The sequence below is a fragment of the Erpetoichthys calabaricus genome, chromosome 15 (assembly GCF_900747795.2).
Source record: "Erpetoichthys calabaricus chromosome 15, fErpCal1.3, whole genome shotgun sequence".
NCBI lineage: Eukaryota > Metazoa > Chordata > Cladistia > Polypteriformes > Polypteridae > Erpetoichthys > Erpetoichthys calabaricus.
Window position 1 is genome coordinate 94,908,377 of NC_041408.2, and position 17,526 is coordinate 94,925,902.

Consider the following 17,526-nt stretch of genomic DNA (forward strand, 5'->3'; position numbering starts at 1 on the left):
AGAATTTATTTAAAAAATACAAACAATAATTAAAGCAAAAGGTGAATCAAAAATGCTACGGCAAACCTGAGCTGTCAAAAACCAAATTATTGTAATTCTTTAAACAAAACCTAAAAATGCTCAAAAAGATGCCTTTACAAATCTTCCAAAATTCCACCAGCCAACAGCAGTCCACCATCAAGGCTCCCATCAGGAGGAGACGCTGAGCCTGAGCCCCACATTTAAAGTCTGAGGGCGGCCCCTCAGCTGTGATGTCATCAAGCTCCAGTAATATCAGACAGAGACTGTCAACCTTAAACCCCGCCCCAAATTATGACTGATGAAACATGGATGTGCGAAAATATGATTTATGAAGATATGAATTATGAAATATGATGTAGGAAATTAAGTCGTAGTAATTATCAGACAGTCACTGTCAACCTGTGTACGTTATTAAGATAATTTGAACAGTGCCCATCATTCTCATCAAAATATAACAAAGGTCTTAAGGAATGTAAAGGTCCACTTTATGTATTACAAGATACAGGGGTGTATTTTTTAAATTATTAGTTTTGAATCTCGTGTAGTACAATGACATTACATGTCACGGTGGGGGGCATAAGTATCATAATTTGGGGGTGAGGGTATACATTTCATAATTTATAATTTGCAGTGGAGGTACATTTCATAATTCATATTTTGGGGATTGGACTTAATTTCATACATCATATTTCATAATTCATATTTTTCATAAATCATATTTTCACACATCATGTTTCATCAGTCATAATTTGGGGCGGGATTTAAGGTCATCAATCATCCATTTGACAGTTTCTGTCTGATATTACTACTCACCCACGTAGGTTGGGCAGAAGGTACACAACGCATTAAAACAGAATCAGTATAATTGAAAATACAACAAAGTCAGTTAAAAAATATATATACATAAAAAGTCATTTCATAAACCGCTTTGTCCCGAACAGGGGCTCTCTCGTAGTTGTGGGCGCCGGAGCCTATCCCAGTTGGCACAAGGCACAAAGCAGGAACAAATGCATAAAAAGTGAAATCTCCTAAATATTAAACAGACATATATTAATAATATGAAATAAAAGAAAGTATCCTACTTACTCGCCTCCACATCTCCTAGATATCACTGCTGGGGGGTCTCCTTTGCCCAGGTCTGAAATGAGTAAGAAATTTGCTGGTTTCATAAAATTCAATCTAATTTGTGCCATTCTAAGCAGTCACGGAGCCCCCATGCAGTCCACAGAGACCACAAACGGTCACAGATGGCGAGGTGTGAGGCAGGTGTGATGGGCAGAGCTGCAGCTGGGCACACCTGCCCGTTCCTGAGCTCTGCCATCAAAGCATGGATGGTCTGCGTCCGCACCGCATTCCCATATGTACAGGGCAGAAGTGCCAAGCAGAAGTAAAAAGGTGAACAGAAACTGTGAAGAAGACTTCCAGCAATCAATGCCAGGCATTTACTGTAAGTCTGTCCCGTGATGAGTCCACTGATGGTAAACAACAAAAGCCACATGCCCACACTATGGCTGACGCTACCCATCACGGTGCCCACCCTGATGGGAACGACAGATACAATTAAAATCTGGATGTGAAATTGTAAATAGTGCAAAAGTGACTGTCAGCCTTGGATGAAGTGCCAAGTGCAGCTCTGTGGCACAAGAGTCAGCAGGAGGAAGGCCTTGGTCATCCCAGCATGGCTTATAGATCTCTGAGGTGCCCGCTGCCTGGAGATTGCCGTCCGTCCCATGCAGGACTTCACTTACTTGGCAAAACACAAGAGTTTCACTGAATGCTGCCTTATGCCAGGGTGTCAAAGAAATGATAGAGCAACTCCAGCTTCTGCGTAATCCCACCACTGATCCCAGGCACCCACTTCTCCAAAGCTGTAGACCCTGTACTAAGATTTAGGGAATCAGGCATTCTAGTGTTCAAGAAAGACCAACACAATGTCAGGCATCTTCATCTAAAGTCGAGAGAGCAGTGGGCTATGAGACCTCCAGGACTAACATAAGAAGCAGGCCAGAATGCCCACCAGTCTGTCCATGAAGGGGGCAAACAGAGGCAGCTAATGTTCTCTCTAATTTATTTTTGCTGCTGAGCGGATGTGCTAATAACAGATGTGCCGCTACTTTCTGTTTAAGCCCCCCATGGAGTTTTGAGCACCTCGAATCAATAAAAACCCATTGAGTAATAAGGGGGGAGTTAAGAGTGCACTTCAGAGGTTTGGAGAGAACATCATGGAGGAAGCCGAAGCTCCCACTGCATTGGCCGGCTTCAGACCTGCACCAGGCCATAGTGCACTTTAGCCCTACAAGCTCAAAAATAACCTTTTAAAAATCTACCCATCCATCTTCCAACCGCTACAGGGTCACGGGGGTGTGCTGGAGCCAATCCCAGCAAACACAGGGCGCAAGGTAGGAACAAACCCCGGGTAGGGTGCCAGCCCACTGCAGGGCACACGCACACACTGGGGACAATTTAGGATCGCCAATGCACCTAACCTGCATGTCTTTGGACTGTGGGAGGAAACCCACGCAGACACGGGGAGAACAGGCAAACTCCACACAGGGAGGACCCATGAAGTGAACCCGGGTCTCCTAACCTACCCACTGCGCCACCGTGCTGCCCAACCTTTGAAATAATATCAATAACTCATGGATAATAAGAGGAAAAGGGAAAACCCATGAAAAACACATGGCTAGAGCACAAAACAGTCCACTGGACTCTTTATAAATACAAATATTTATTTAACTTTAAAGCGCATAAAAGGAGTCAAGAGGAGCTGCCAACGGGCAATCTGGAAACAGCAAGTCCAAAAACACAATTCTTGATCGTAATTGTGAAATTGGAGCAGCTGCGAGGCACTCAGATTCACTCTGTTGGAAATGGCGGTTTATTTATTGTATTTAGAGGACACCAGGAAGGCACCCAGCCTCGACTCGGCCCACACACACTTACAGTACACACAGAGACCCGTAACACAGAAGTTACATCAAATACATGAGAGAGAAAATGTATCGAATAAACGCCAAACACAAAGACAATTAAATAAATAACGCCTACACAGAAACCCACCCAGATGGTGATCGCTAATGATCAGATACACTGAGATATAAAAAAGCCCACTAGACGATAAACACTAAACAACAAACAAGCCCTCACAATCCCAGTCCGAGACACACATCAGTATCAGACGCAGGTGACTGGGGGGCGGGGCCTCAAGTGTGGTGTCAGGTGTCCCCGCCCCTTACGTGCAACACAACGCAAAGAACAGGTAATGGAAACAGTCACCAATAATTTATGCAAAAACATTCATGAAAAAATATATAAACAATTGTAAAAGTCACAAAATAAAATTATAAAAATGAAGAAATCGACACATCATGAAGAGCTGGGGTCCGGTGGGAAGCCCCATTTAATATCCAATTGGACAAAGAAAAAGTCAAAACGAAATACAAGACAAAGAAGGCAGCTCCTAGAGCTCCGACCTCATAGGACCAGTCCGCGAGTTCTTTAAATAGGGCAGGAGGCGGAAGAGGCGGGGCTACATCAGTGACATCACAGCACTTCCTGTGGGTGTTCCTCCACTCTGGGACAGGAACTGAAGCAGAGGTTAGTGCTGGTGTCACTTCAACAAACTTCCCTCTTTGTGTTCTCAACATTGATGGAGGAGACACGCCCTACACTGGCACATGTGACCTTATTTAGAAAAAAACAGAAAGAGTAAATAAAAAGGAGCCGTCTGATGAAACGCTTGGTATTTCCTAGCAGTCACCTCCGATCAGGAACCAATGGCTGAAAAGACTCTTTGTTTTATTGACAGGTCTGGTGAAGTGTCACAGCCATGGCAGCCAAGGTTTTGCCATTTTACCAGCGGAGGCTTAAGCACTATGACCAGGGATACCGCAGCACTCAGACCCGCTATGTGGTGCAGGAGTATTCAGCGTCATCTGCAAGGTGAGACCTTACCTGCTGGGCCACGGTGGGGGCGGGGGGGGGGGATCCTTTCTGGCTATGAACATCGTTACTCTAACAACGATGCGACCCTTTGGATGTTTGTGTTCATGTCAGAAGGCCCACCAGAGTGTCCTCTTCAACAAGAGGTCACATTCTACTAAATATGGGACATGGCAGGGGCTGCAGCTCCATTATGTGGGACAGACAGGGCTGGCCAATGATGCAGTGCTGTTCTCTTGGTTCACTATCAAAGGGCAGTGGCATAAGAGGCTTCACTTCCTGAAATCTCCACATCTTGCTATGGAGGGACACACCATTTCTGAACTTATAGGTACCCCATACTGCCCATTGGCTCAAATGGCACTGAGTGACCTATGGCAGACCGCCCGGGTAGGTTGAATAAGAATACAAAAAAAAAATCCTTCCAGTATTGGTGTGAGTGAAGTGCATCATGGGGTGAACAGAGTTGCCCAGTCTCTGTCTGCTTGTTCTGACCATCACAATAACATGGTGGGACTTCTGAAAGAGTAGATCCCACTTTCCCCAGTTTAGACATGAAGCACAACTCTAGTGTCTCACTCCATTGGGGATTCCACAGCAGTTGCTCTGCGTATTTGTACTTAGTTTTTCCCCTCTTGAGAGAAGGTGGGATGGTAAGTGTCAGAAGAGACAAGCCCTCCTCCATTGCCCACCAATGATCTGTCTGTCTGTCTGTCTGTCTGTCTGACTTCAGGACTGCATCATCGAGATCCAGCGCTTCCCGAGTAACATCCACTTCTCAAGCTTCGAGAGCTCAGGTGGGCACCAAGAGACACAGGACCTCTGTTGAAGATGAGCAGCTGGAATACACCGTGCCACCTTTCAGGACGAGGTATGCTTTGTGAAAAACTGGGATTAAGATGAGTTTTTTTTAAATCAAAGGGGGGTCTAGGAGCAAAAATTTGGGCCTGTCGTCACAGAACCCAAGAATTTGTTACTTTACTTATTTCTATGGATAAGGATTGACCTAATCTGCCATATGTGATTCCTTGCACCTTAAGTTTGACCCGTTTTGGGTTCCGACCGTAACAGAACTCTTGATAGCATACTGGTCCTTATTTCAGACATCTGAAGGAGGAAAGCCCCCTTGTAGCACCTTATCCAACCACCTCCTAGCTTGGTGGACAAGTGTATCTCAACAGTGTAAAGGATGTGGTCCCATTTGTCCATGAGCCCCTACTTCATCCATCATGTGACCTAACTGTCTGGCATTTGACACCAAAGTCCTCCTTGTTCAGTGATTACGTTGTACATTTGCTTTGGGATGTTCTCTCCCTCTCCACGAGCCTCAGCTGATGGACAGTTGACCAGGCATCCTTCTATGGCCAAAGCAGAATTCACATGTCAGTCAATGATGAGAAGTCATCCAAGCCATAAGCATATCTAGACCATCACCACACATGACAGATCGAATAACAAGGGGCTCCACCTTTATAAGCAATGCCGAGACCCAAGTTCTACTCATGACTCCATATACTGTAAGGTAGATGTTTGTGAGATAAAACGAGTGGGCAGCTGTCTCCACTGTGCACTCAGCATTCGTCTGATGGTGGCGTCATCAAGGTGAGAGCAGTTCGCATCCACTGAATGTTGTCCTGTTCTTCTTGGTGATGCCTACAGGATTCAGTGACGGGACAACTGTCCTTTTTAATGAATTAGTATGTTTTGGATTTGCAGACTTTGGTTTTGTGGTTTAGTTTTAGCATTTTTCGTACTGATGTGATTAGGGGGCGATGCCATAATAACAAGACTGCTGTAATTTGCCACACACAAAATGGCCTCAAAATATTTTAAAGTAGACCAGCAGACAAAAGCTGGCCTCACCTCTGGCAGTCTAGCCCGAAACTCAAATGGCAGGCTTCATCCTGCACAGGCCTAAATCGAGGCTAAGGTTTTTAACCCTTAAACTGCCACATACTTGGAGGGGTTAATGCACCCCTGGATGCCAAATACTTTTTTGCTGCACTTTTTAAGGAAACATCACAATTCACCAAGAAAAAGTGAAATGTTAATGGAACACAGATTGTCTTTCATGCAAAGAGCATCACAATGACTGCAACAAACGATCATTTTACACACTGACAATGAACTGTAAAAACTATAAAAAATAAACTGCTGCAACAATCTATTATGATATGTACAAGGTGCAAGTGACGCCATTGATGAAATTCAGTAAATCACCGAGCCAACTGCACTTGAACTGGCTGCATGCAGAGTAGTGCAACGGCTCAATCCAGGGGGCGCCAGTGGTCATGAGCTGGCTGCTCAGCGAATGTATGGCACGGACTGATCAGCTCCGGCCTGCTGGCACATTGCACTGGGAACCGAGTATAGCTGGTTCTACTGGTTTAAGGGTTAAAGTTCAGAAACCTCATAAAAATATTCAGAAATGTCCTTTAGAAAAGAAGATAACAGTAAACCTCTGGTATTTTGGACAAAAATAAAACCAAGTACCTTTATATTTAATATTACTATCATACAACTCTCATTTTTAAATATGTTTAGGGCTTGCACTAGGAATCAGTTCCACCCTTATGATATTTAATTTGAATCAGAATCAGAAGTTTTTCTTAGGTTACATAACCACGATGGATGGGGTTTGTTATGCCATGATGTAAATAGGATGATGTGTCCGTTTTCTCGTATCCTCTGGTTTTGTTTGTTGCTTTCTCTTTATGGAAGGTTATCTTTATTTCAAGTAGGCCTAGCATTAGGATTATTTCTTTATTTTTTCAACTCATGTATTTTGCGCTCAGCCCCTTGCCGCCCATTTGCCTGGTTATGTTTTCGAATTTTGCCTCTCTTCCACTACACTTTGCCCACGTTCTCCCAGTTTATCGCTCTCACAATAATCATTTATATCTCAAAGTTTCCATAACAATTAGAAGAAGAAAAAAAAAGAAAACGAAAACAGTCAAGACAGAAAATAATCAAAAAGGGTTTCCCTACAAAGCAACCCAAAGCAAACAAATCCAATCCGCAAATCGCACAAATAGTGAAAATATCACGGAAAAAACAACAAAAAAGAACAACAATACTCACTAAACTTGAAGCAAACTGCTCAACGCTCAATGCTGCTGTGGGCGTCCCGAGTAAATGGGCCAGGGGCGGCCCTCCAGCTGATTGTCTCGATGCTCTATCTGAAGGGGACAGGGCACATAACTAGACAGGAGTACATTAGCACAAACGTACACATACTAGCATACTTAATCAATAATACAAAAGCAAAATAAGATCTGAGACGTGACACAAAAGAGGAGCAAACACATTATGAATTATGAAATCCAAAAGTCTATTTAATAAACTGTGCCCTGTCTGAGCCACAATACACGAGACGCCTATGCCCAGTATCACCAGGCCAGAGTGTGTTCACAGCTTATTATTTTTGTTAATTCTTTTCTTATCTGAAATGCTTGGGCCATTTTAATGATAATGCGTGCCGTCTGAAATGACAATCTGCATGGATTCCTACAGGTCTGCTGAAGAACAAGAGGAGTACCAGCGCAGGGTGGTGCACTTTGGCAATGAACTGGCTTCTTTGGAGGCAGAAATCCATGAGGCAAGAGAGGCGACGCGCCAGCAAGTGGACAAGCTGGCTGTTCAGAGGATGGTGAGTCGATTTCAATGGATAGGTAAAGGAGGAGCCCAGTGCCAGGGTGCAGATGTGGCACCACAGAGCCACAAAATTGCAAATGGAACTGTCTACAACGTCACAGAAGAATGTGATTGTGTGTTGTGTTTGAACTCCAGTGGAGTGTAACGAAAATCAATGAGTGAGGCAGAAGTAAAGTCATCAGTAATGGGATTGTCCTTTTCAGGAAGTAACGACAAAAGTAAACCCGATGCTATTTGAGAGATTTAATTAGTCACTTGCAATGGAGGACAACCCCAACTCTGATAATAATAAGTCACAATGCAGCTGAGTGTTCATGCTGAAAAACAACTTGATGGAATATTTGAGCAATCACAACGAGATCAGGCCATTCAGCCCAACAGGCCCGTCCATCCTTTTCAGAGATTGTCCAAAATAACATCAAGTCGAGTTTTGAGGGTCCCTAAAGTCCTGCATAACACCATATGACCCAGTCACTTAGTGGTTTGAGGTGTGAAGAAAAAGTTTAGAACATTAGTGCAAAATCTGCCCTAAGCACGCAGTCTGTGTTTCCCAAGTTTTTGTTTTAGAGGTTGTTTTAAAGTAACAATAGGGACCTGCTGTACCAATTCTCTTAATATTTTTTTAACCATTCAGTTATATCTCTCCTACTTTCTGCCAGCTCCTTCAATCCTTCCTTATAATTCATTCCCTGCAGTCCTAGAATCAGCGTAGTTGCTCTTTTCTGGACTTTCTCGAGTGCTGTTATGTCTTTTTTGTAATGAGGAGAACAAAACTGGAGACAGTACTCCGAGTGGAGACTCACCCATGTATAATATAACTTAAGGATGACCTCCCTGGACTCACACTCCAAACATCAAGGCACTATATAACCAAACGTTCTTGTAGCCTTTGTAACCCCTTCTGAACACTGTCTGTAAGGTGCTAGTGTCAGGTCAATGTTCAGACCACCCATTGTGTATGCAAACCTCACATTTTTACTTCCTTTATGTAAAACTTTACATTTACTGACATTAAATGTCATCAGCCACAAATCTGCCCAGGTCTGTATGCTGTCAACGTCCCACTGTACCAATTTATCTGATTCTCCTTCATCTGCTCCTCTGCATAGCTTGGTATCATCTGCAGATTTGACCGGAGTGGTGGCTTCAGGGGCGGCTCTAGGCTCGTGGTGGCCCTGGGCAGAGAAAGAATCGGTGGCCCCTTCGCCCACCAATGTCAATATGAGCCGCCTTTGTCTTTCGTTTCGAATAACCAGATTCGTGTACTCGAAGTCTCTTCATTTTGCTTAGAATGGGTATGCGAATGTCTTATGTCCCATATGTGACCAGATATTCACTATGACTATTGTGCTATCACTAATACTTTATTAAAACTAAGTTTAGAAACATTAACTTGTAAGACGACTCGCCCACTTGCACTAGCTTCGCTTCTATATGCGCATGTCCGTAACTTGAAAACCAAGTGGTGGCCCGTGATATTCTCATTATAGCAGAATGTTATAGTACTACATGTAGCTTACTGCTCCGACTCTTGCGACATCAGTAAATACAGCGCACTAATTAACAAGAAACACGATGTTTTTCAGCCACATTGCCGTCAGCTGTGTCGTTAGTTTCTCTTTATGTTTTATATTCAAAATATATTGGCATGGCGGCCCCTGGGAATTGGCGGCCCTGTGCAGGTTCACAGTTTGCACAGGCCTAAGGCCGCCCCTGGTGGCTCTGAGGGTAAGGATCTGTGCTGCTATCCGAGAGGTTGCCAGTTTGAATCCCCGTCCCTGCCAAAAGAGCTCCTACTCTGGTGGGCCCTTGAATAAGGCCCTTAACCTGCAGTTGCTTCAGGGGTGCTGCACAATGGCTGACCCTGCACTCCGACCCCAAGGGGTATGCAAAAACTAACAAATTCCTAATACAAGAAATTATATCCATCCATCCATTTTCCAACCCGCTGAATCCTAACACAGGGTCACGGGGGTCTGCTGGATGCAATCCCAGCCAACACAGGGCACAAGGCAGGAAACAATCTCCTTCCAAGTATTTTTTTATAATAGAAATTATATCTCTCTATTATAAAAATATTTTTGGAAGAAGACGAGACGTGACTTTTTCAGAGAGACACTTTCACGTTCGGCGAGATGAGACTTCGTGCCAAGAGATTTAACCAGGCCCTGGGCCGGAAATAAAAGACAAAGAGTAGATGACAAAGTAGAACATCGTAAAGGATTCAAAAACGTTGGCGCGATAGACATGCAGAGCAGGTTAGAGGTAATGGAAGTACGAAAATTCGAAAGTCTCCAAAAAAAGGATAGTAGAGATCACATTAGCGCAAACAAATGAAAAATATTACTTGGTGAAATAAAGGAACAGTGAAAAGAAATCAAATGTATTGTTCGGATTTAAACTTTAAGTTGGAGACTTGTAGATTTGTCTAATTCGTGTTGAAAAAAAAAGTAGTGTTTCTTCCCAATGAAGAGGCGTATCCACAAGGATTAAAAGATTAAAGTGAAATCCCGAGAAAGCCCTGCAAGACAACAGCTTATGCAAAGAGATTTGAAAACGTCCTGTCCACATAACCACACACGCGGTTCAATCATTTCTCATTTGTGTGAATGCTGTTGTCAGACACATTTCTTGTAGAGGGAAAGAAACAATATTCACTCACGGGCACGTTACGTTGTGACGATGTAATTCCAAACCGTCAGTCAGTCAGTCATTTTCTAACCCGCTGTATCCCAACACAGGGTCACGGGGGTCTGCTGGAGCCAATCCCAGCCAACACAGGGCACAAGGCAGGAACACATCCCGGGCAGGACACACACCAAGCACACACTAGGGACAATTTAGGATCGCCAATGCACCTAACCTGCATGTCTTTGGACTGTGGGAGGAAACTGGAACAGACACGGGGAGAACAGGCAAACTCCACACAGGGAGGACCCGTGAAGAGAACCCAGGTCTCCTTACCACTGCGCCACCGTGCTGCCCAAATTCCAAACACTGAATGAAAATTCAATGCGACATTGATAAAAAGGTAAAAGTGGGCATTGGTGATATGAAAGAAGTGCACCTCGCGAGATGAAGATCACATGGCACGGCAGCAGCAGCAGCTGATCGAGCAAAGAGGAGGTAAAAAAAAAAAAAACGGTACTTGTTTCCCATTGTATCTCCGTTTAAGAGGGGGTTTCGGAGGAGTGACTGCATCTCCTTGGGGTGTATTCAGCCCCCCCCCGCCCCTTCACAACACGAGCGGGCAGAGACGCGAAATGGCTGGCGCGTAGCGCAGGCCGTGGGGATTGGGGTTGGCGAGCAAGTTGGGCGATGCCACCTAGTAAGGTGAAATAAAGAACAAAAAAATAAAAATGTCACATTTTATGTCCAGATTGTTTATGCACATGAGCTGCCCCCTGCTGGACACCAGTTTGTAACATCACTTCAATCTGAAAAAGTTCCCCTCACCATAGTCTTGCAGGGCCGGACGTCATTCTCGTATGGAAACACACTAAAACGTGTTTCAGTGTGTGTCATTGAAGACCCCGTGTGTTTAGGAGTGTACGCTCACTGGCCGGCTGTTACTTGGCCGCCTTTTTGTTGTCAGGATTCTTCACCGATGAATGAGGGACAGCGTGAGCCTTCATCTCAACATCTGAACCCACTTGAATGCACGTCCAGTTCTTGCACTACTCTGATTTTCTGGAAGAATCGCTTTAACGGTCCTTTGTGCTAAAAACACAAGCGTCTTGGACATTGCGAGCATTCGACTGGATGCCTGACGTGTGGTTTTTCATGGACGCTTTTATATTGTTTGCCATTGTTCATTTTTGAAGCTCATTGTATTGTAAGCTTTGTTGTCTCCGTTCTCCATGAAAACACGAGTAATAAAAAATGTTGGCAGCCGTCATTACAAACCACACAGAAGTTAAATAAAGACAGGGGTCCCAGAGGGTTCTATTTGTGTCAGATCAGCTCCTTCTGTCACCACTTTTCAGTCTCGACCCCCAAACCCCCTCTTGTGTCTGTTACGTTCTGTGTGTTCATCCTTGTATAAGTAAAGGCAGGTCATCTTTGTGTTTGTATGCTTTTCGATTCAAATTTGTGTACGTTTTTGGTCAATTTTTCTCTGTTTTCCCTGATGAGGTGGAAGAACGAATGGCCCTGGAGAGATATATTCATGAGGAGTCGATGAGCCGTGCCCCCGATTTCCTCGTCCGCCTGAGGTCCCACACGGTCTGGGAGAAGACGCCCGTACGACTCTTCTGCACAGTGGAGGGATACCCCCGCCCCATTGTTAAGTGGTGAGTGGGCCGACGGTAAATTTAACGCAGACGGGGGAAAGTAAAGTGACACAAGTAACGACAGCTGGTGGCTCTGAATGCTTTGCCAAAGGCCTGTGGCGTCCAAAGTATAACCAGCTCTCGAACGGGCTTACACGACAACTTTGGTAAAAACTCCACGTATCACGTCCTCTGGTGTTCACCACCGTGTTAAATTTAAGTTGTGACAAGTGAGCTGTGAATTTTAAAAAGGTTTATGGTGTGAGTCCATAGTGTCAGATGTGCAGCAGCCACCCTTGGTCAAAGTCCAGCACAGCCTCTCAGCACGGGTCTGCTGGGCCTAAAGCTTCTCATGCTGTCCTGTAAAATGTGACTGCCCAGGTGCCAAAATAAAACAATTACAAATATATAACAAAAGGGTGGGCCTAAAAATGTAACCCAGTGAAAACAAAGCCAGTTGACAGTTTGATAATTCAATATTAATAATCAAGAAAAGCAAAAAAGTCCAATTAGAGCTGACAAAGATATGAACTCCATGAAACTCAGTGGCACTCTGAGGATCGAGGCTGCCAAGCACAAGCTGTGGGTGGATCTTCAGCTGTGGTGTCATGGAGGCCCCACCCCCTTAGGCTCCACATCAAGGGAACAGGGCAGGTGACAAAGAAGAAATGCGCAGTGTGAAAATCTAAATATATATAATAGTCAATGTACAGTCATATGAAAAAGTTTGGGAACCCCTCTCAGCCAGCATAATAATTGACTCTCCTTTCAACCAAAAAGATAACAGTGGTAGGTCTTTCATTTCCTAGGAGTACTGCGGTGTTTTCCGAACAAAGATTTTTAGTGACGCAGTATTTAGTTGTATGAAATGAAATCAAATGTGAAAAACTGGCTGTGCAAACATTTTGCTGATTTGAATGCCTGTCATTGCTCAATGCTGATTGGTTGGATGAGCTCGTTAAGCCTTGAACTTCATAGACAGGTGTGTCCCATCATGAGATATAAAGGTGGTATTTAAGGTGGTCCATTAAAGTTGGGCTTCCTTCTCTTTGACTCTCCTCTGAAGAGTGACAGCATGGGATCCTCAAAGCAACTCTCCAAAGATCTGAAAACAAAGATTGTTGAGTCTCCTGGTTTAGGGGAAGGCTACAAAAAGCCACCTCAGAGGTTTAAACTGTCAGTTTCTGTAACTGTGAGGAATGGAATCAGGAAATGGAAGGCCACAGGCACAGTTGCTGTTAAACCCAGCAGGTCTGGCAGGCCAAGAAAAATACAGGAGCAGCATATGAGTAGGATTGTGAGAATGGTGACAGACAACCCACAGATCACCTCCAAAGACCTGCAAGAACATCTGACTGCAGATGGTGTATCTGTACATCGTTCTACAATTCAGAACTTCTGTATGGCAGGGTGATGAGACAGAAGCCCTTTCTGCACTCGCGCCACAAACAGAGTCGCTTGTTGTATGCCAATGCTCATTTAGACAAGCCAGATTCATTTGGGAACAAAGTGCTTTGGACTGAAGAGACAAAAATGGAGTTATTTGGTCAGAACAAAAAGCGCTTTGCATGGCAGAAGAAGAACACCGCATTCCAAGACAAACACCTGCTACCTCCTGTCAAATTTGGTGGAGATGCCATCATGCTGTGGGGCTGTGTGGCTAGTTCAGGGACTGGGGCCCTTGTTAAAGTCGAGGGTCCGATGAATTCAACCCAATATCAACAAATTCTTCAGGATAATGTTCAAACATCAGTCACAAGAAGTTATGCAGGGCTTGGATATTCCAACAAGAAAATGACCCAAAACACAGTTGGAAATCTACAAAGGCGTTCATGCAGTGGGAGAAGTACAATGTTCTGGAATGGCCGTCACAGTCCCCTGACTTGAATATCATCGACAATCTATGGGATGATCTGAAGTAGGCTGTCCATCAATTTGAACTGAACTGGAGAGATTTGGTATGAAGAATGGCCAACAATACCTCCATCCAGAGTCCAGACAGTCATCAGAGGCTATAGGAGGACATCGTCTAGAGGCTCAAAGGAGGCTCAGCTAAGTTTTGATGTCATATCTCTGTTGAGGGGCCCACATTTACGCACCTGTCTAATTTTGTTATGATACATATTTCATATTTTCTGTTAATCCAATAAACTTGATGTCAGTGCTGAAATATTTCCATAAGGCATGTCAGATATTTAAAGGAAGTTCCATCCATCCATCCATTTTCCAACCCGCTGAATCCGAACACATGGTCATGGGGGTCTGCTGGAGCCAATCCCAGCCAACACAGGGCACAAGGCAGGAACCAATCCCGGGCAGGGTGCCAACCCACCGCAGTTAAAGGAAGTTGATACTTTGAAAGCTCAGCCAATGAGAAACAAAAATCCAAAGAATTAAGAGGGGTTCCCACACTTTGACTGTATGTATGTCTGTGTGTGTGTGTGTGTGTGTGTGTTCCAGTATCACGTCCAAACAGCTGGAGTGATTTTCATGAAACTTGCTACACATGTTACTCATTGGTTGACTTAAAATACTGTAGGGTGAAATCAGCCCTAACCCACCCCCTTCTCTGATCTTGCGGTCTTGTATGTTATCATCCAGTTGACACTCGGAACGACCACCAGAGGGCGAACTGGAGGTGACTGCCAGCATTCGTTATGTTTGAGCGCCACCACCGTGCGCCCCTGTTGCTTTTGAAATTAAATTGAGTTGGCAGGTTCAGAGCGTCAGCTGGATGATGGCATACATACAAGACCGCATGACAAGCACATTACTGAGTCTTTATTGTTTGTTACTTTATTTTTATTTTTAAAGTTGTGTTTTTTTTATTATATTAATTAAAAAAAACACTTTATTTTCCTCCAATTAATAATGTTAATAATTAACAAACTATTAACAGAAATGACATACAAACAAAAAACAAAATTCAAGAACAGCAAAAATAACAGAAAGCAGTACAATATACTTAAGCCACTTTATAAAACCTGGACGAGACATAACACCCCTGGCCTTCATTCAGCACAGGCCTCCTATTGGGCGGAGGACGGTCCTTCAGCTGCAGCATCAGGGGTCTCTCCCCCCTCGGGTTCAACGGATATTAAATTAGTCAGTTAAAACCCCAAAATACATAAAGTGAAAACAACAAAGGGCATTCAGAGTGCATTGAAAAACAAATTGGGAGAAAACAGCAAAATAAATAAACTAAACAAAAAGAAAACAGAGACGAGAAACAGAACATTACCTGAACCATAGTAGTGTCACCTGAAAGAACTGATGGGGCAACATTCAGGAAGAGGCGGGTCATGGTGGACGGACACCAGAAGTGACCTCAGAGGTGGTGAGGCTGTCAATCATCTGGTCTGCAGAGGGAGGAAGAGAAGAGGCATTGGAATACAGCGCCACCCTGTGGATTGGCGAGGAATTGCCACCACTTGAGCCTTTAAGCTGTCCCCAAGGCACACGTGTGTGACACTGTATAATAATTAAAGTGAGGCCTTCCACATCCTTGGACCTGCAGTGTACTCGGGAGCTTTCAGTTTGGGTGAGGAGGACGGCTTGACGTCACTTTGACTAATTTTATGTTTTTTTGTTTTTAGGTTTAAAGATGACGTTATAATCGATCAGACAAGTGTACCTGGGAAGTACAGGATTGAGAGCAAATATGGAGTTCATAGCCTCTTAATCTACAGGTAAAGGTGGCTTTCTTGTGGCTGACATTCACAAGTCACCGTCCCACATGCCATCCTGTCAGCAGCGCTCGTTTTTATTCAAACAGGAGATTTTATATTTCTTAATGTGACACAACAAGACATTTAAGTCAGTCGTAATTAATAATAATAATTCATTACATTTATATAGCGCTTTTCTCAGTACTCAAAGCGCTATCCACACAGGGAGGAACTGGGAAGCGAACCCACAATCTCCTTACTGCAAAGCAGCAGCACTACCACTGCGCCACCTGTGAGGTAATAGAAATGGAAATTTTATAAAGCCTCCTCATTTTGAATAAAGTCAATTTAAGTTAGCTGAGTAACAGCAACACCCCCAAATGTCATATGAAGAGCACCCACAAGGCCCAGTAAAGACCCCCACAGGTCCCTGGGTGACTTAGCTCCCTCACAGAGAGTTGGTTGTACTTTTAACAATGCAGTGTGCAGACGCCTGGTCATTTACCAGAACTGATCAAAATGCCCTTTTGCCATCATCATACTTAAGATTCTCCAATGGTAGATTTGCCCCAGAACAGCCATCAACATGATGCCATTTTCTAAGCCTGCTTAATCCTGAGCAGGGTCATTAGGGGGGCTGGAGGCCATCACAGCCAGCACATGGCACAAGGCAGGAACAAACCCAGGATAGGGTGCCAGTTCATCACAGGGTGAACACACTCACATAGTTTAGCACTGCCAATCCACCCATACTGCATGTGGGACTGTGGGAAGAAACCCACCAGACACGGGGAGAACATGCAAACTCCACACATGGAGGACACGGGACACGAACCCAGGTCTACTTAAGGCAAGGCAGCAGTGCTACCACACTAGCCAACAGCACCTCTGGGGGTAAGGAGGAAAGAGAATGAAGGACCATGGCGGACAGGGCACAATGTCCTTAACATAGGTGCTTCATACTGTATGACCTACAACAGCATCTCACAAGAACACCGTCAAGTAGCACACCAGATGTCCATGTCAGTGCGACCAAAAGTACATAATGAATGTCAGGCTATAAAGAGGGATGGCCGAAATGTCCACTTCTCTCTTTAGACGCAATGTCACACTGCATGCCAGTCCAGTTCAGTCCAGTCCAGTCCAGTCCACTGGATTCTTCTGACGCAGCAACAGTTGTGAACTGTGAGAAAAAAATGAAAGTATGGCAGAGGAATTAAATACACAGTGGCGGGCCTTCATGGAAGCAGCTGGAGTCTCGTGCAAAGTGCCAGGCACAGTAATGAGCGCTTATGAATTATCCGCCTGGTTAGAGGCCTAAAGAGCAGACAGGCTCAAGCTGCACACTGGCATTGGCACTGGCATTGGCATGGCAGTGGGCCCAACAGACCTCAGGGAGGGCATGTCAGCAATTCAGCACACACTGTACGACAGATTGGCCTCTGTGTAGTGGACACAGCACCAGAGAGAGGATGACTGTACGGTGCCCATCTGTTAGATATTACCTCTCACATCTATCTATCTATCTATCTATCTATCTATCTATCTATCTATCTATCTATCTATCTATCTATCTATCTATCTATCTATCTATCTATCTATCTATCTATCTATCTATCTATCTATCTATCTATCATATAGTGCCTTTCACTCTCTATCTATCTATCTATCTATCTATCTATCTATCTATCTATCTATCTATCTATCTATCTATCTATCTATCTATCTATCTATCTATCTATCTATCTATCATATAGTGCCTTTCACTCTCTATCTATCTATCTATCTATCTATCTATCTATCTATCTATCTATCTATCTATCTATCTATCTATCTATCTATCTATCATATAGTGCCTTTCACTCTCTATCTATCTATCTATCTATCTATCTATCTATCTATCTATCTATCTATCTATCTATCTATCTATCTATCTATCTATCTATCTATCTATCTATCTATCATATAGT

The 17,526-nt window shown here is 44.0% G+C and overlaps 1 protein-coding gene and 1 long non-coding RNA gene across 2 annotated transcripts in view; one reads left to right on the forward strand and one right to left on the reverse strand.

Annotated features, from left to right (window-relative positions):
* LOC127525970 (uncharacterized) overlaps nt 1-2,602 on the reverse strand; it is a 495,457-nt gene extending 492,855 nt beyond the window's left edge. Inside the window, exon 1 of the long non-coding RNA XR_007933580.1 lies at nt 2,503-2,602. This is a non-coding gene — a long non-coding RNA (uncharacterized LOC127525970). The remainder of the gene's footprint in view (nt 1-2,502) is intronic.
* myom2b (myomesin 2b) overlaps nt 1-17,526 on the forward strand; it is a 113,657-nt gene that overhangs the window by 15,851 nt on the left and 80,280 nt on the right. Inside the window, 5 exon segments of the mRNA XM_051919405.1 lie at nt 3,830-3,963; nt 4,697-4,834; nt 7,477-7,612; nt 11,752-11,909; nt 15,485-15,577. Of these exon segments, the coding sequence (XP_051775365.1) occupies nt 3,851-3,963; nt 4,697-4,834; nt 7,477-7,612; nt 11,752-11,909; nt 15,485-15,577 (638 nt within the window). The 5' untranslated portion in view covers nt 3,830-3,850.